General features: G+C 38.8%; 2 protein-coding genes across 6 annotated transcripts in view; both read left to right on the forward strand.

The window, feature by feature from the left end:
* Positions 1-3,997, forward strand: part of LOC310828092 (uncharacterized protein) — a 44,592-nt gene extending 40,595 nt beyond the window's left edge. For 2 of the 3 annotated variants that reach the window (XM_083705167.1, XM_083705168.1), the window contains 2 exons: positions 174-365; positions 1,763-3,997. In XM_083705167.1, the coding sequence (XP_083561293.1) occupies positions 174-364 (191 nt within the window). In that variant the 3' untranslated portion in view covers position 365; positions 1,763-3,997. The remainder of the gene's footprint in view (positions 1-173; positions 366-1,762) is intronic. The other variant, XM_083705166.1, reaches the window with a different exon arrangement.
* Positions 3,998-5,051: 1,054 nt separating this feature from the next.
* On the forward strand, positions 5,052-18,131 carry BBS5 (Bardet-Biedl syndrome 5). Of its 3 annotated transcripts, none has more exons than XM_083712620.1 (12): positions 5,052-5,193; positions 7,158-7,240; positions 8,355-8,420; positions 10,715-10,764; positions 11,499-11,626; positions 12,083-12,218; positions 13,178-13,273; positions 14,276-14,338; positions 15,144-15,278; positions 15,389-15,472; positions 17,567-17,590; positions 17,716-18,131. In XM_083712620.1, the coding sequence occupies exons 1-12, from the start codon at positions 5,132-5,134 to the stop codon at positions 17,815-17,817; spliced, it is 1,029 nt and encodes a 342-aa protein (XP_083568746.1). In that variant the 5' UTR covers positions 5,052-5,131; the 3' UTR covers positions 17,818-18,131. The 3 variants fall into 3 exon arrangements, with proteins under 3 accessions (XP_083568746.1, XP_083568747.1, XP_083568748.1); XM_083712622.1 differs by lacking the exon at positions 5,052-5,193 and adding an exon at positions 5,258-6,232; XM_083712621.1 differs by lacking the exon at positions 14,276-14,338.
* The last annotated feature ends 1,277 nt before the right edge of the window (positions 18,132-19,408 follow it).

Here is a 19,408-nt window from a genome sequence, read left to right on the forward strand (position 1 = left end):
AACTCTATCCATTTATCCATCCATCATGTTGGGGGGGGTAGCGTATATCGGCACTACCTTCATAAATTTAACTTCTAACATGGTAAATGTTTGATTAAATTGGAACTTTATTGCCACAATTACTTTTGTAAAGCACTATCATAATTATATTTTGTTTTTGTTTTTTATTAAAGCAAATCTCTTGAGCCCTCCACAATGTAAATTAAGATTAGATCAAGGACCATGCCGTGTGTATATTATAAAATGGTATTATGATAAGCAAGCCAATTCTTGTGCTCAGTTTTGGTATGGTGGCTGCGATGGAAATGCTAACCGCTTTGATATCGAGGAAGACTGTAAAAAGACCTGCGTATTTTCCTCTTGAGGTAGGAACCAACAAGGCTTTTCTACAGACTCTTGTACTTCTGGGAAGAGCCTGTGCTGACACTGCCCCAATATTTCAAAGAATGCTGCTTTCCTATGCATGCTTATGTGCCAGTAAGCCTCAGTGAACAAACTGGAATTTACTTATGAATAGACTTGTCTAGGATCACACTTTCAAGGGCTTCCTGATCGTGGAGAGGTTCATGTTACACTTGTGTGTCCTTTCACTCTCACCCAAGATCAGAGCTTCAGAAATAAAATATGAAAAATCAAGGTTGCGCATGAAAAAGTAATTCTCAACATTATACAGGTTGTGTGACCTGTGCCACACACTGTCAATACCATACTGTTAGTAGTCCCACTGGTTTGTGGGCTTAAACCTGATGTTCTGAAACTGCATGGCGGGACCCCCCTACCCCCCCCAAAAAAAAAATCAGCTGCAAAATATTTGTAAGAGGATGGAGGAAGGTTGTGACTTCGACCTAGCCAGAAGACAAGCAGCTGCTGGGGATCACTGTGTCTCAGGGGGTCTTCTCTTTTTCCCTCCCTCTATGAGTTCCAACAGTCTGCTAGAGGAAGAATCTATTCTGCCACATTCTCTTAGAATAGATCAATGCCTTGAGCATCCTGAAGCTGCGTTGTTTCCTTCTTCTAATCCTGTCCCACACATCTGCCTGGATAAATAGCTCTTTCACTTTCCTATTTACCAGATTCTCTAAGCGAGGGAGAAGTCGTAACTCCTTGTTGTTGTTTAGTCGTTTAGTTGTGTCCGACTCTTCGTGACCCCATGGACCAGAGCACGCCAGGCACTCCTGTCTTCCACTGCCTCCCACAGTTTGGTCAAACTCATGCTGGTAGCTTCGAGAACACTGTCCAACCATCTCGTCCTCTGTCATCCCCTTCTCCTTGTGCCCTCCATCTTATCCCAAAATCAGGGTCTTTTCCAGGGAGTCTTCTCTTCTCATGAGGTGGCCAAAGTATTGGAGCCTCAGCTTCAGGATCTGTCCTTCCAGTGAGCACTCAGGGCTGATTTCCTTAAGAATGGATACCCTCTAGCAAAGAAGAGAACAACAGTCTGCTGTGTACCCACCATACATTTAAAGCATGGCCCCACCAAAGAATCCTGTGAACAAATCCTGGCTACATTTCCCAGTACTGTTAACAAACTACAGATCCCAGGATTCTTGGAGAGGATGTGCTTTAGATGTATGATGTGTACACAGAATATTTTCAAATCTAATGTCAATGATGCTCTGATAAGGAACTTGGTTACACTGGGGAAACAGTATAACAGGAAATTGTGAAACAAGTTCTGGACACAACACTCAGATTTAATTTTGCTTTAATAGAGAAATTCATATTTATCAGTACAAATTATATAACTTGTCCTGTTTTACAGATGGCTGAAGGATATTAACAGAGACGCTCGCCAAGCAGAATTCAACAGAAAAGATTGTTAACCAAGAGAGGGGAGATTTTGTGCAAATGTATTAAGATCTTTTTGTATTTTGTACTTGATTAACAAGTGGAAAGATGACCGGTATCCTCAAACTACTTATTCCACTGTAGTCCTACTGAAGTCAATGGAGCAGTTTATCTTCTATTTCCGAAACAGAGCTTACATGCAGGTGCAATGTTAAGACACATACTGAGCCCACACATACGTTTGGATTGTATCATCACACTGCTCAGCTGACAGTAAGGCCTTGTGTCATGGGAATGGGAAGGAAAACAGCCTTTAAATCTGCTTCAGATGGTTGGATTTAGAGCTGATTTAGGCGGTTTGGGGAGCCAACAAGGGGGGGAGGGAAGATTTCTGAAAGCTGCTTCCTTTTCCGTTCTACTCACAGAAACCATACCATTGGATAAGACCCTTCACATCTGAAACAATCGTGCATGCTTTGTAGATTGTAAAACATTAACAAAACAAAAATAAATGTTGTATCTTATATTGTGAATAGAAACTTCCCCATACTGAGGCTGATTTTACCCTGCCCCCTGCCACGTTCGCTTTTAATTTAGGAGCTCAGCCGGGGCAATAAATAACCAGGAAACAATGGGGAGGAGTGATTTGCCAATTCAAAAGGGTTTCATTTAACTCATGGTAGAAACATGGTAGAAACATGATGTTAAGGACCCTGTCTTTTCCTGGTAATATGAAGTTTTACCCATGGGAATCTAGAAAGCTATAAGGTACTATGTTTGCCAGGAAATGTTATAAATTCCTGTATGAGGGCTCTTTGTAGGACCTTCCCAAGAGCTAGCAGCCTCCAAGAACCTAATAGAGCCAGCAAAACTATAACCAATAGTACCCCTTTCCTTATACACACATCAAATTCTCGCTCCACAATTTTCAGTTTGCCTGTGGACTATATTCCAGAATAAATAAGGATTTACATCTGTTGGAATCTGCAGGTAAATGTTACTCAGGGGTAGAAATTAGATACTTCTTTAAGGCTGCAACCCAATGCACAATTATTTGCAATTAACCCCAAAATGGAAGCGTACTTCTGAGAAAGGAGTGCTGCACAGGTTAGGTTGCACAAGTTAATCCTAAAAACATTATTATACCCTAACAAACTCCTTGGTCATTTACATCACTTGATAAACTAGTTATGTAACTTTGGGCATGATACATGACCCTTTTTTTTTTTGCCTTAAACCGTGTCTTTTAGATACTATACATGCCTCATGGTGTGCTAGAGGTTTTTCACCCATTGGACTAGTTCACATGTAATGCTAAGTTATGGAAAGAACCTCATCAAAGCCTCATCTCCTCTCTTCCTTAGTTTTTAAACAAGCTAACCTCAAAGCATAGGCTACAAAGCTGCCTTATTTAACCTGTTTGTTGTAAGCCACGATCTCCGCTTTATATGTGATAAGCCAAGAATTGTGAAAAGTGAAAGTAACTGTTACAAGTCTTTTTTTATGGCTGTGTGAGAGTAGGGAGCATACAAGTGTGAGGCTTTTGCTCTTGTTCCAGCTCATGCATATAGCAGCAAAACATGGTTAAGAGTGTTATATGCAAACTAGCTCATAGTGTTCCAATTATGCTGTTGAAAGTGAATATTGACAAGCAGGCAGCATGGCAAAATTACCTGTAAAGCTACATTAAACGTATCCAAATAAATTGTATATTAATATGGCTCAGTCCTAAAACTTGCTGAACCAAAATATAAGAGATTAGAATGTGGGCATCAAACACTATGCCATGCTAGTTTCACAAAACTACTGCTTGCTCAGTAGAATACTGGCACTGCAGGTAGATACATCAGTACTGTATACATGTTTCAAAGTGGGTTGTTAATTTGTTACCTCTGTCAGCATATGCCCATAAATATCTGCATTCCAGGTTTTTTGTTTTTGTTTACTAGCATACATATATCAGCATTAAACATGCAAAAGGTACTTTATGCATAAACTATACTAAAATACATTTTGCACTAAGTGTATTTCTGTGCCACTAGAAAAATCTGAGTGGTGATGCAAAACTAACATCTCATCTCACTGTGTTAATTAAAAATCACTGTATCTTTTAATCACGTCATATGAGGAAGATATTTAGAACTGAATGTTTGCTTTTGTGAAAATGTAACCAAGAATAAATAATATTCTTTCAAAATAGATTTATATACAGGCTGTAGTCTCTGTCCAATTCATAAGTTTATTTGGTTCTTTCAAGTGCCTTGTTGATTTAATGTTACAGTAATGTTGCAATCTATGCATGCTTACTTAAGAGAAAGTCGTTTTGAAGTCTGTGGGATTTCTGAGCAACCACACACACACAAGTGGTTAATAAAAATCTTAACTTTAGACACATTGTACATTATTTAAAAATATTGTAGTTGCTGGCATCTCAAACTTGTATTTAATATGCATGCACACCTTTCCACCAACTAACAGAATACTGGTTGTCACAATATTGGTATTTAGTGATATTTCATAGCAATAATAGCCTAGACATTTTTAATTTTATTTAACACATTTATTACCCTGCCTTTCCTCAAGTAGCCCAAGGGTGCTAAAAACATGTTTAAATAATTATTTTAAAAAACAACTTGACATTAATTTTTTTAAAAAAACACACACCATAAAACCGCCAAACACTAAAACAAAAAGAAGAAAAATGCAATTACCCTTGAAAAATATAAGCAAAGCATTTTAAATCATTTCAATAAAAGAATTTTCATTTAGGCACCACCAGAATCCTTCCTATAAGTAAGGTTTTGACCATCCTCCGGCTGGCTCTTGGGAGATAAGCCTCCCTCCGAAAGGGGCGTCATCCCTAGTCCCAGCCAGGCATAATTTTTGAGGTTTTTAAATCTTGTTAGAAAGCAATGCGCACAAATCCCACCGACTGGGCACGATGGAACGTTTATTATTTACGTTCCCTTTCCTCCAGGGAACTCCGGGCGGTTTACCATTATTGCTCTCCCCACTTTGATCCTTGCAAGAGCCCTGGGAGGTAGGCTCGGCAATAAATACATCCCTATCCAGGCCGCCTGGCATTCTTAGGAGCCCAGGAAACCAGTTTCCTATAAGCACCCCGCAGGCGCGCCTTGGCGTCCCTAATTCGATCCGCCGAGCGTAGTTAACGAGAGCGCGGATCGCCAGCAGCAGAAAAGCACGCACAGCCCTAAAAGCCTGGAGCATGCGCACAACAGGCTTCTTCGCGCGTCGCGCCGAGGAAGTTTGTCCCCAGCCGGCGCCCGTCGGAGAGTTGCCAAGGAACGGCGCACGGACGCCGAGACGGGGCCCGGCGGTCACCATGGCGGCCACGGCGGACTCTCTGTGGGAGGACAGGGACGTCCGTTTCGACATCACCTCTCAGTGAGTGTTCTCGCGCGAACGGGGGCTCCCTTTCTCGCTGTGTCCCCCGCGCAGGCGGCTCCGTCGCGACAGGGAGTTCGCGACCCCGGCCTCGCTAAGTAGCCGTTGGCAAAGCGGCCGCTTCTTCCGGGCCTCGCGAGCCCGAGAGCGGAGAGCGCCGTTTCCTTCAAGTCTGTCAGCGCCATCTTGCGGGCGCCGAGGGTTCCGCCCTCGCCGTTAAAAATAAAACTCGGGATTCGCACACGCGTCTTTGGTTCCCCACGTTCTCTAGGGCACGGCTCTTCTCGGGGCTCTTTTATTTCTTAAGCGGGCTTCCTCAGGTCCCTGGACGCCAACGGCCTCTCCGCTCCTGAACACAAAAAAGTCGCGCTTGATATATTATTATATTATTATGTCAATATCAATATTTTTTATTGAATTTATATAGTTTCCCTACACCTTTAAAGCCCGTCCGAAGCATATTTGTTGCTCCCTAAAAGAATTATGAGCGTCGTACTTTTAAGGAATTGCTGGGAATTGTAACTCTCTGAGTCTTAATATTTACAGCGCCCAGGATTCTTTTGAAGGGGGGAGATGTGCTTTAAAATGCGGTTTGTACGCAGCCTCCGGATTAGATCTTCGGTTTAGCTCTTCTCCCGTTCACACAACCACTGTCTCTCAGGCCCAGCCTACCTCACTGGGTTATTGTGAGGATGAGTGGGGCAGGGAGAGGGACTCGTTGGAAGAAGGGGATGAAAGAAGTGAAATCAAACGGGATAAAAGATCAAGGACAGTTATTAACTCTTTTATTTGTATAGTCGTAATTTTTCGGAACGTATTTTGTATAGCCAACCATCTAGGTATATCTGCATTTTATTTATTCCTTTGCTGTGGCTTGTGGCTGACGCAAAGTAAGATTTTTTAAAAAACTGGATAAAGTGTAGCCTGTTGTTTTTTAAATTGAAAATTGGTCAAATTGACAATCTAAACTGCAGCAATATCTCTCCATGGCTGATACTTAAGGAGAAAAAGGTGCCTCTGTCCTGGACAGAACAGATAAGTATGTGATTTTAGACTTGTTTATACAGGTTATACTTTATACAAACTGTTTCACCAGGTCTGTAAATATGTACCATGTGCCTGTTGATGCAAGATGGCTTGAATTCGCTGCCATGAGATGTAGTGATGACTATAAATGTTGGGACAAATTCATAGAGGATAAAAGAGTGGCTATGCTGGTCATGCTGGCTAGGAACTGACCATTGCTACTTGCCCAATGTGACCAATTGCAACTTCATAAATAAGTCCAGAAAAAATTGCTAGCTTGCTGGGGGCAAGGAGATTGGCTGAGGAAGGATAGGGAGCCCTACCCGCCTCCAGCAGCCCCTCTGTATATCTGTGATGGGCATGAAGGAGGGGTTTTTCCATCCTCTGCCAGCTTGTTTGGTTTCTGGCCTGTGCCTAGAGAAGGGACTGAGCACTTGGCTTGCTCATTCACCTTCATGGTATTCTGTGCACACACCTGTGTGTGATTCCTTGTCACTGGTGGCTACCAATAGATTATTTAAACAACAAGCTGGATTAATAGCACTTTAAAAAATAAAAAATAAACTTGTTTCTTTCAGAATGGAAACAAGCTTACCAATATGTCACACATTCCTCCTTGCAGGGAACTACTTTGATTGGAACCTACAGTTAAAACATTTGATTAACATTTTCAGTACTCATGAGAAGTAATGCAAAAAGCAGATAGGTGAATGTCATTGCACAACTCTGCCATTTCAATTAGTGTTTCATTTGGAAAGATGACTCTCTTTGGTTGGGGAGAAGACAAGTTTATTCCAAAGTCATTATAGATCTTGGATTTGTGTGTGTGCATGGTGAGCATTATTGTCCCAAAATGTTTCATTGGGATATTACTGGTTTACCTAAATAAAAGAAAACCAAGGGCTGAAGCAGCAACTTAACATGCAATATTGTTATAGGCAAATGAAAATGAGACCAGGAGAAGTTCTCATTGACTGTTTGGATCCTATTGAAGATACCAAAGGAAACAATGGAGAGAAAGGTACAACTTCTGGTTTCTATTGACCCTTTCTCCCTCTTTCTCAAGTGCTACCAGCACTCTCTTCCAAGCTAAAAGTTTGCAGGTTCTTGTCAGGCAGTTTTTGGAGGGTTATTTCCCACCTTCCGCCCAGCGTTATTTTATTGTTTCACAAATGTGTGTTCTTCTGCATGCCTGGGGGATTCCCAACATATGTAGAAGCCATGGACTTATTTTTGGATTGCAGCATTTTGCTTCCCAAGTGATTGGCACTGGGCCACCTGAGTTTGCTATTATTAGAGATTACGATGATGTGTCAGTGCAGATGTCCAAGATCGCCATGTGTATTTATTTATTAATTATAAATATTTATAACTTGCCTTTATATCCTTTCCTTGTGATTTATGTAGTATCAGCTCCCTTTCTTCCCCTCCTGCAGATCTTAGATAGTATGTAGGTCCTGAAAGATTTTGATTTCGTTGCGGTAGTTTGCTTGCCCAATCTCTTTTTCTAATATAGTTGCAGTTCACTCATTTCTGCTTATTTTCTTGTACAGCAGATTTGAATGGGTTATTATGCTTAGAATTCTGCATAGGAAAATAGGAAGCTGCCTTATACTGACTCAGACCATTGCCCTATCGAGTTCCCTATTGCTGTTTACAGTAACTGGCTCTCTAAGGTTTCAGTCAGGGTTCTCTCCCAGTGCTACCGAGAGTTGAACATGGGTCCTTCCGGATGCAAAGAAGATGTTCTACCACTGAGCAATGACCCTAGAGATTGTTAGATTTGCAGTAGTACAAAAGCATCACAAACTGAACAAGCCAAGTGATCACAGAATCAAAAGCTGGCTGTTTGGGAGAAAAAAACAAAAATGTGGTGGGGCTGGAATGAAGTATATTAGAGAAGGTCATGGCTGGCTGAAACCCAGGAAAGGAGTGCTCCACATTTTGTGGCACATCCCACTTGTTTGTTTTATATATGTGGCATTAATAAATGCATGGGGGATACTGGGTGTAGAAGATCCTGACTGAGTACATAGGATTGAGTACGATAGCCTTTGTGTTTTCTGTCTGTCTAGTATTAGAATAATTTTGCTATAAATTAACTAGTGACCCCCCCCCCCTTTTTTAATTTCCAGGCAGACTTTTGGTAACAAACTTGAGAATTATTTGGCACTCCATTGTATTGCCTAGAGTCAACCTCTGTAAGTATCCCTTCCTTTGTTTCTATACCATTAAAAAAAATAACTGGTCAATCAAAAACTTTTCTCCTTTACCTGATACTGCTGCTGTTTCAGAGAGAGACATCCCAGTGTTAAGTGCATATGCTTGAAAGTAAGTCCCAATAGTTTCAGAGCTGTAAAACACCATTAGGATCAGAGTGGAAGGCTCTGGTTTCACTGTAACCTTCATCACTCTATTAACGTTATGTATACTATCTTTATATTAGTAGTTAGAATTGACATAATTATTCCCATGTAAAGAATGCATTAGTAAATGTTCTCAAAACATTCTAGAAAATACTGAAAATTCTAGCTTTCCTTAGGTATATCTGGCATTCTCGAAAATAAGAAAGCCTTGCAGACTTTGCATTGTCCCTTACCAACTCACACTGCAATTGTCTATTTTCTTTGTGGGAGGCACACAGTGTTTCATACTTCCTAAGGTCACTTCATATAAAAAGCATTCTCATTCAGCATATGACTCATCACACTACTAACTTTAAATGCTGGACAACTTTCAGACTGATATAATATTAAAAAATTATAAATAAGGATGACGTACTGTGGCCAGTCTCCTTTCAGGTCCAGTGTGCTGGCAACCAGAAACTTGGTTTGCCCTTTACTGGGTTATAAAACTGGGGGGGGGGGGGCAGAAATTTTTCAGGCTCTTTTTATTTGCTCATGATCTTTATCAAGGGCATGTCAGCTTAGCTCTAAAGCTGTTTTTCTACAGTGTGTCTAGTCTAGTAAGATACAGTTACCTGCTAACAAATAGTATTCTTCAAAGTGATGTTAATTCTGTTCATATAAATAGCATTTGTGGTAGCTTAGCCTTTTGTAAACATGTAGTTAATTGTGGACAAATGTGGGTTGGGACCTGAGACCATGGATAGACTTGGCTGGGGGGGGGGTGGTAGGTCTGCACCATACATCTCTTATTTAAGAAAACTCTGACACCAACTATCCTCTGGCAGCAGCCACTACATCAAGCTTCAAGAAGGCCACTCTTAACAGTGTGCTCAGATACTTTGGCACTTCTTTTTCTTGAACTTTTCCACTGCCAACTGGTCATTGAAAGGACTTGAAACTAAGCTCTTGTACCTGCGATTGCTTATTTTTTCCTCCTTCCCGATCCATTTTCCTTTTGTGTGATGTCTTTTTGGATTGTTACCCTGAGGAAAGGAACTGTCTTTGTGTGTGTGTGTGTGTGTGTGTGTGTGTGTGTGTGTGTGTGTGTTGTAAGGTTTTTCAAAAGAAAAGTAAAATAAAAGTTTTGGAGATAAACAACTATGCTGCACATGTCTTCTCAAAAGTATGCAATGCTGTGGGGTTCCTGGAAAATTTCTCATGCTCTACAGCAGGGTGACCCAACTTTTCTTTCCAAGTGGGCCCCAAGAGTACTTTGACATAGAATCTGCAGGCTCCACACTGTCTTGTTGCACCCAGGGGAGAAGGAGTGAGGCCAAAATTTTATGCCCCCTGGCTTTGGGAAGGCAGCACGAGGACTGTGGGGGGCCCATCAAATGTTGCTGAGGGCCACCAAAAAGGCATTGAGGGCCGCATGTGCCCCTTGGGCCACGTGTTAGATCACCCTGCCCTAGACAGTGATTAGCCTGCTTTTTTACTTGTATTTAGTAAACAAAACCAAAAAATATTGAAGGTGCCAAACTTGGCTAAAACTGTTTTGGCGTCTGTTCATTGTTACTATGAAACAGAAAATGTTCCATGGAAAAATAAGCACTGGAAAAATTGCAGCCTCTGGTTATTGGAAGCAAGTCTTATTAGACTGCAGTGGTATAAACAACTACCTGGGAGTAGGTTTCGTTTAATTTAGTTGAGTTTACCTGTGAATTGGTTACTATTATAGTAGCAGCACGTGTTCCTGCAGCTACAATTAGTACATAGCTGTCACACAGTGATTTCATTGGGAGGAATTCAATTTAATGTTTTATTTAATGAATTTAATGAATTTATCTGATCATTCCTTCAGAGCAAGCATTTCTGCTTGCCAGATGGAAATACCCCCCTCTCCTTCCCCATTGTGCTGTTCTGGGATTTCTCCGGACCCTCCAGAGCAGATTTGGGGGAGGTGGAGTGGAGAAGGAGGAAGACCTGTTGTGCTAGCAGGAACCCTTGTGTTGGAATCAACTAGCACACCGGGCTAAGTTTAATTTGGGCAATTTTCTATTCCAGACAACAAAATATACCAGACAGATATCTGGAGATATTCAATGACATCTTTAACAATACTGTTTTTGTTTTCCCTGATTCCTTAGCTGTTGGCTACAATTGTTTTGTAAGCACAACAACAAGAACTGCTAACTCGGTGAGTTTACGAAACAAATTTTGAATTAGAGCGTATTTTGAAATATATAGCATGCTCTCGTCAAATGACATGATTTTCCAGTTCTTCTAAAAAACATTTAATTGTGAGCAAGTCTTATGAATTTCAAAAGCAACAAAAAGCCTTGTGACACCTTAAGGGCTGTGTAAGCAGTAAAGTCAGAGAGAAATGAAATGCAGAAAAATACAGACTACAACATTTAAAGCTTAGGGGTTATATTCAGCTAAGTCATATTCAGAGTGACCAGTTGATTTCAGTGGGTGCCTCTGAATTTGACTTAGATGGATACAACTATGTCTACAAAATAAGTATACGCAGAATAAGTAAAGTGAACATTCACAAAGTAGTGTTGAGTGTAACACAGATATCCTGGCAATGGTAAGTTAATTAATACTTGTAGTGGTAAAAGACAAACAGTTCCAAACAAACCACAATTAATTACTTAATTAATACTAGTAGTGGTATAAAAACCCTTTTATCTCGATTAGGGTAATAAATTCCTGAATCTAATAAAGTGGACTCTACTGTGCAAAAACTTGTAGCAATTGATTAGTTTTTAAAGTGTGAGAAGACACTTTTGCTGCAACATGGCTACCATCCTGGAAATTGTTACTGGTTTCCGATTATACTGAGAATACATAAATATTAAGATTGTTAATTTCTTTTGGAAACTGCAGTACTAATATACTAAATCTTATAAATCTTTTCTCTTACAGAAATTAAGAGGCCAGACAGAAGCACTTTATATATTAACCAAATGTAACAATACACGTTTTGAATTCATATTTACAAATGTGGTTCCTGGAAGCCCCAGACTTTTTGCCTCTGTTATTGCTGTACACAGGTACTTGAGCTTTTTTTATTTTAAAAAGTGTTAGTCTTGCACAAAAGCAAGAAATGCATGCTGAAGCACAATCCTAATGAAGTTAGTTGGTTTAGTTGCATATGCCATATAATCAATGAATGTTAGAATGAAAGGTTTGCATATATTTTGTTCAGTGAGGAAATGGTAATAATTTGGGATTGGCGTGCATATGTATGCAAATACACAGAGCAACCCTTATATTTCAAGATAAGAATATTCTCAGGATGGGCAGATAAATGGCTTTTTAGGATAAAGGATCTTATTGAGGAAGGGCCATCCCATTGTGGAGGTTTCCCTTCAAGCTAAACTCAGGAATCTCTGGCATAATTACTTCCATGTTGCTCAAGTTAGAGGAGGCAAATTGGTTAAGTGAGGAGTATAAATATTTTTTTCCCATTTTTATCATTGTTTGAAACCAAGTTGTATTATTCCTAGAGCTTATGAAACTTCAAAAATGTACCGTGAGCTGAAGCTGAGATGTGCATTAATTCAAAACAAGCAGTTGAGATTGTTACCCAAAGAACAAGTATATGACAAAATAAATGGTGTCTGGAATTTATCTAGTGATCAGGTACAGTGTGATATATTCATAAACTGAAATTAAGAATGTGATTTTTTTAAAACCTTTCCTGCAAAATCTGACAAAGAAGTTCTGTAACCACCTTGTGAAACTGACTACTTGAAAAATACATGGCACTGAGGTTCAGCGGAATATTCTTAGCTCTTTAATATTTATGTGCAAGTTCTGTCATATTACTTGAATTTCATAAGGCTGTTTCCTGAGAACCGTGAGTGGAAGGAAGCTCACAGTAGGGGACTTCCCTGCCCACTCTACTGTCCTCCAATCCCCAAAAGACACTCCTGAGGTTCAGGGGACCCTCCATTGTGGTATTGACTGGGTCACAAGGAGCTGCTGGAGGAAAGGGAAATCAACGAAAATTGGTCAGAACCATCTTAGGAAAGAAGAGCTATCTTGGCACAAGTTGGTTCTGCCCAGTTTCAATCAGTCCACCCATCTTCCAGAGTTCTCTGTATCCCACCCCACCCCATTTCAGAGGGTCCCTGTTCCTGAGGAGAAACATTTAGAAGGCCACTGCAGAAGGTGGGAAGGTCACTTCCACAAGTTTCCTTCGTCTTGCATTTCTCAAGATGCAACCCATATTCATTTGGCATGTGAAACAGAGCGTGGTGACTATTTTAGTGTGTGAAAATAGACACAAAAGCAATATTGCAGAGCAAAAAGTTATTTTTGTATACTGCTATTTTAACTTTGGCATATGTGTCTTGCATGCCATTGAACTTGAATGGTATATTATGTTGAGTCCTGTAGATGCAATGGAAAGCTTCTTATACAGTACTATGGTTCAACCCTGGTTTGCTGCAGTAAGGGTTTCACCAATGGATTTTGTATTTAAATGTGAGTTTTAGTAAATAAAAAATGCTATTCTCTTTACATTTTAAATGCAGAGGGACCTAATATAGTGTTATAGAAGGCTAGTACCAACTGATTATAATTTCTCTCTTTCCTAGGGAAATCTGGGTACCTTTTTTGTTACAAATGTAAGAGTAGTTTGGCATGCTAATATGAATGACAGCTTTAATGTCAGTATCCCATATCTACAAATTGTAAGTACAATAACAGCATAATATTTTTGCCTAAATATTAATATGGGTTACCTTATTTTAACTGTTGTATATATAATTTCCAAAGAAATACTATGCAATTTTTGGCAAGTGTCAATGGATATTAATATAAACTTGACAAAGCTGACAAATCTTAGAAGTACATAGAGTCAGCCTGCAACTTGCATGCGGGGTTACATTTCAGGGATTGCATATAGGGTTCAGTGGCGGGTGGGATTGCCAAAGTCTCTTTTTCCCAGATGCCCACCCCCTTTTTAGTTTTAATTTTTAAATTTGCAAAGCACATAGAGCTGAATGTGCACAAGTTAAATGTGCATAAGTTGTGGGTTTACAGTATGTATTTCCTCTGGTGGTTGAAGTGAGTGGTCTTTTAGCTGGATGATGGTGGAAGGGGTACAGTGATTTGGTGTTAGAGACTTGTCCTGGATAAGTTTGCTGTGACATGCATTATCTAATATTTCCTTATTAGGCAGTGCTTATGCAGAAATACACTGATGGACAAAACTGCGTTTGGTCAGCTTTTAGTCTCATAGAGAGAACATGGAGGATATTCCACCTCCAAAATCTGCAGTCAGATTCACATACATCTTTGCATCAGGCCAATAGCATTTCCTCTGTACTGAGCTGTACATAGCTCACACTCTTTACCACTATGGTACACTAGTTCTTTCAAAACATGGGTCAGTTTATATGGTTTCCATGGTATTTCGCCAGTGCTGCTAGCTGAGCATTATAGTTGTTTTTTGTCAGAGGCATATGAACAGAATTCTTATCAAAGTTTCCAGATAAGATATTTTCCAACTTTTCAATGTTCTCAGTGTTCTTCTCCACTAAAAATTCATGTGTGTTTATAATTACAAGTGACTGGAAATAGAGTAATTCATTGAGTCAGTGTCAGTAATTTCAGTTAATTCTATTAAGGAGTCATATTTCAGTCATTCTTTTTAACAAACAATTTTTTGTTTGTTTTTACTTTTCAACCAGCGTTCAGTAAAGATCAGAGACTCAAAATTTGGCTTGGCACTTGTCATTGAGAGTTCTCAGGCGGTAAGAACTCCGTATATTGTACTTCCTTCAGTTTTTTAATCATTCCATACAAAACTCCATTAAGACATTTCTAAAACATCTTCAATCAAGCACCTATACTTGGTGGTATTTATTCCTGAGGAAGTTGCTGCTTTAATTAGGATGTCATGGTAGTATGATCTTTTCAATCTGAAGAGCTTAGTTATGAGTTCACAGAATAATGACTATGATAAATGAGCACCAGGTGACTAATCAAATCTCTGAATGAGACACCAGCATATCAGCTTGGTCACTTGCTATTTTTGAGTTCTGTGCCCCTGTAAAAGTTTAGAGTCTTGAAATGATTTGCTCCTTAGTAGTTCTTGGTAGTAGATCTGTTTGTGAATAAATAGTTCAGAAACGCAATTTTGAATGTGTCATTGCTGATTACTTTCCACATGGCACAGTTGAGATTAGTACTTAAAAATAGCTTTAAACCTGGAATTGTTCTGTTGTTTTTGTAACACTATATTTACAATTATAGCCATTCATAAAAACATGGTGACTAATAGTGAACATGTAACGCACTGCAAAGCCCCACTAAATTGCTATATTTATTTAATATAGATGTTGTATTGCTTCAATATAGCTGAATGTTTTAAATACTTGAGCATGATTCAAATTGACAATGGTTTGCCTCATCTTCCTAATAAAACTGTGGCTTATCATTGATACAGTGTAACATTTTGTAGCACAATTTCAGCCAAAATGGTTTTACTGAATTTGGGTCATCATACTGTGGGATAACAATCGGATATGTTTTCTTTCAACATATACTCTCTTATAGACTGGTGGTTATGTGCTTGGATTTAAGATTGACCCAGTGGAAAAACTAGAGGGAACAGCGAAAGAAATAAAATCATTGCATCAAGTCTTTTCAGTTAATCCTATATTTGGTGTAGATTATGAAATGGAAGAAAAGGTATTCCTATTTTAAAAATATGATTTATAGAAATTAAACTAGCTACTATTTACTTAACAAGATTTAAAGATTAGATTTAAAAGTGTTTTCTTTCATTTATTAATTTTCAGCCTCAGCAGCTAGAAGATCTGACTGTGGAACAAATACAGGATGATGTAGAGATTGAGGCAGATGAGCAGACAGATGCTTTTGTGGTAAGGTTCTACAGAAAAATAATAATCCTCTGTTAATTTACCTCGAATTATGTAGTCCTGTGCATACTTTGACCCCCCCTGAACTCTGTGACGCAATTCACACGTCACCGTAAATCACAGTTAATGGCTTACTGTAAATAATGCCTGATCACTTCCACGTCACTCCTGCTCTAGTGTGTGTGGGATGATCAAGCGGCAAAGCTTGGCTTCTCTCCCTGACAAGCCATAATTGACAAGCCAAGAAAAAACCATGATCCCCATTTCAGATATCACGGTAAACCTTGTGGCTTGATCCTCCCATTTGGATTATGGAAGAGAGAAGTGGAAGTGATTGGACAGCATTTATTATTGCTTACTGTGACTGGCCCAGCATGGCTTACTGTGACTGGCCCAGCATTAGCCACTTTGAGACTCCTTTGGGTAGTGATAAAGCGGGATATCAAATCCAAACTCCTCCTCTTCTTCTTTCAGGGGGTCCCTTGACACTTGGGAGCAGGTGGTTTTTTGGTAATGGAGGACTAGAGCGGGGGGGGGGGGGAATGGCCAGGAAAGCCCCGCTGCATGGAGTTCCATTCATCTCTGCGTCCAACCCTGTATTTCACAAAAAAAATCTTGGTTGTGAAGAATGGAAGCCTACTTGCAGTAGGTTATATCTTGCTCACCTGCATGTTTCATACTCATTTGAGTTTGTGATTAAACAGAGTGGCTCCATTTCAGCTGGCAATCACTTTGAAGTTATGCTGTTCTTGTGGTCCAGCTGCATGAAGTGATAAGAATACACATGATTATTTTTTGCCCTGTAAAAGACAAACAAAATAAAACTTCTGAGGTCCTTTAAAAGTCACCTTAATTCCAGAGACCCTTGGGAACAGGAAGGGGATCCTATAGCACAGGCAGAAGTCCCTTGCACAGTATAGTGACCACCTGTGACAATACATCTATTACAATCACACTGGATTTTTCAAAGATAAAAATGCACTCAATCAATTTCCTTTATTCGACCGATAGTCAGAAATAAAACATTACACAATACAGAATTATAAACTAAAACATCATAGGGGTACATAAATAAGGTAGGGCCACAGTACTAGACCTCTCACAGATAACCCACATCAAAGCATTCAGTTATACGTTTCTGACACTTGAGTGCCAGGAAAAGGAATTTAGCCACTGACAAAGTTGTTTTCCCAGAAGACTTATTTAGCAGATATGCTGTCTGCTTTCCTCTTTGCCGGGAACTGAGCTGGGGTAAATATGGAGTTATAAGATACTATCAAAATGCTATCACATATCTTCTACCTCTTCAGTATGCCTTCAAATATCTGGTGAGTTGCTAAGCACCTTTGGGTTCCTTACTTCATTAAGGAAAGAAATGTGAATAACTTTCTCATGTGAATATTTCACTCCTTGTTTGACAGTCACCAAAGGCATGACACTAGAACACATTTCTTAAGAGTGTTAATGCTGTTGAAATAATCAGCAGTCCTGACCTCTATTTCAGTGTTGGGTATTAAAGTGAAAAAAACTGTTTTAATTACTGCTCACAATTGCTGTAAGTTATGTATGATCGAAGCATTTCCTTTGTGTTTAAGCAATCTGGCAGAAAACTGGCAGAAAAAATTACTTTGTTTAATACTATATTTTATAAATCTGTCAAGTCGAAGAGATTTTTCTTTTATTTGATAGAGTGTAAAATGGAGTTACTCATACTGAATAAGGGGGAAATGAAACAAAATGGCAGTACATGGTTTTAATAACCACTTCAGATATAACAGATAATTAAATAATTAGATCCAAAAGTATTTAATTGAACTGAGTTACTTGGTGTCTGTGTTTGAATTAACAAATGTTCAATTCTTAGGCTGCAGTACTATCCAGTTACCTGGGAATAAGCCCCATAGAACTTAGTGGGGCTTCTCAGTAGGCATACACAAGGTTGTGCTGTTTATAATTAAAATATTTAAGATGATATATAATAATTGTAGGCCCACTGATTTCAGTGGGTCTGCTTTGAGTATGACTAACATTACATAGCATCCTTAGACAATTACTTTTTAAGGTTTTAATATATATATATTTACTTTTCTGTTGTAGGCTTATTTTGCTGATGGAAATAAGGTAAGGTTTCATTTTATTTTTAGTGAAAACTTAATAGTGTGTTAGTTCCTAATGGCCTAATTGATTATACAGTATTAACCTTCGTTTTCTTTCATTTCCTCTCTTCCTCATTTCCTGAAAAAAAGCAACAGGACCGTGAGCCTGTTTTTTCTGAAGAGTTGGGGCTCGCCATAGAAAAACTAAAAGATGGCTTCACACTGCAAGGACTCTGGGAAGTAATGGGTTGACATTATTGTAATGCAACATTTAATTAATCTGTTTAGTCTCTAAAAGTCATTTATTGAAAAAGCTACAGCTCCCTGTTTTATAGTGATTATATTTACAAGAAAACTATTACAAGAAGGAAGAGATAATGATGTACAGTGTATAGTTGTCATGTTATAATAAAATATATTTGATTATATATTCATGGAATGTACAGTTTTGTAAAAGTATACAGTGCTTTCAGTGGTTACATTTAAAATTATTTAAAAATATTTGATTATTTAGAATATGTGTTGGTCTCATATGAGTGTAAATAAAAATATTTTTAAGGAAATAACATGAGATAATACGTGGTATTTCTGAATTTCCAACTATGACCCAGTCACTAAATCTTACTCTTACTTCATTCCACCAATATACTGCACATTCCATTACCCTGGATGTATGCTAAGAAATGAAGTTTACTTTTATGAATTCTACTGGTTGCTGTGACAAATGTTGAATTTGTCTTGTCATTGTACCTTTTTATCTGTTCAATATTTATTTCCATTTTACTTACTAGCTATTACTGCCTACTGATTCCACTTAATTTCCCCCTGGGAATTCCACTAAATAAAGCTTCACAGTGATAAATTCCACCCATTGTCTTCAAGCGAGTCCCAAACAGAATGACATGTGTATGTGTGTGTTTCTATGTGCACACATGTAAAATTGCATAATACTATAATTCATCAAAAATTTCATTCCAGCTTTGTTTTTGTCAAATTTGTTTACCTGTAGGAGTATCAGAACATAATTTTTCCATGCAGTGAACTAACAGTATGCTGCATGCAAAATTAAATGTCAGTTATTGTTTGAGAGAGGCAGCTGCTAAGTTTTCACGAGACCATACCATGCACACAATTTCTGTAAATGGAAAAATGTCAAATGACTTGTTCATCCAGCTGTTATTTTAGCAGCTGAAGTTATATTGAAAGTATAAAGGTGAATTTCAGTAAACTGTATAAAATTGCAGGGGTGGTACATTTAAAATTAGAATTTATATGTCAGTAGTAGAAGAATTGTACCTGTTGATTCATTTAATAAGTAGCCACTGTGTTCCCAGAAATCTTACGTTCTTGCTATGACTCCAGCAGCAGCTCCATTATCATTCTTGAATGATATGAAAAGTACACCCAGTCTGGCTAAGCACACATACTAGATCACTGACATTTTGGGACGTGATCCTGCTTTTATTGTAAATCAGTGGACATTTCCCCATTGCTTAAAGGGTGAATATGTTATTAAATGAAAGTAACTTTATATTTGTATCTAGCAGATATTTCATAGGAATTTGTTTTCATAGGCACTGGCCTGATTTTTCTGAAACAATCTTTTAAATGAATGCAATGACTCAGTTATGAATGGCTATCATAGTTCCACCTGCTGGCTTCCACTTTTTCCCATCTTGCTTGAGTAACATTAGCATTTTAAAGACCTACTTCATAGTAACTGCCTTGGTTCTAATTCTGCACCTTTGCTGACTGCAGGTGCTAACTATATTCTGCAAGTAATCTTGGTGATTCAGTGTGTGTAACCAAGTAAAAGTGGTTCCCTAGTGACTAAAAGCAACAG

Source organism: Podarcis gaigeae, assembly GCF_964106915.1.
Source record: "Podarcis gaigeae genome assembly, chromosome: 1".
Classification (NCBI taxonomy): Eukaryota; Metazoa; Chordata; class Lepidosauria; order Squamata; family Lacertidae; genus Podarcis; species Podarcis gaigeae.

Coding starts and splice junctions, on each gene's coding strand:
- BBS5 (XM_083712620.1), top strand. CDS start 5,132: ATGGCGGCCACGGCGGACTCTCTGTGGGAGGACAGGGACGTCCGTTTC. Junction 10,765..11,498: donor CAACAAGAACTGCTAACTCG/GTGAGTTTACGA, acceptor TTTCTCTTACAG/AAATTAAGAGGCCAGACAGA. Junction 17,591..17,715: donor ATTTTGCTGATGGAAATAAG/GTAAGGTTTCAT, acceptor CCTGAAAAAAAG/CAACAGGACCGTGAGCCTGT.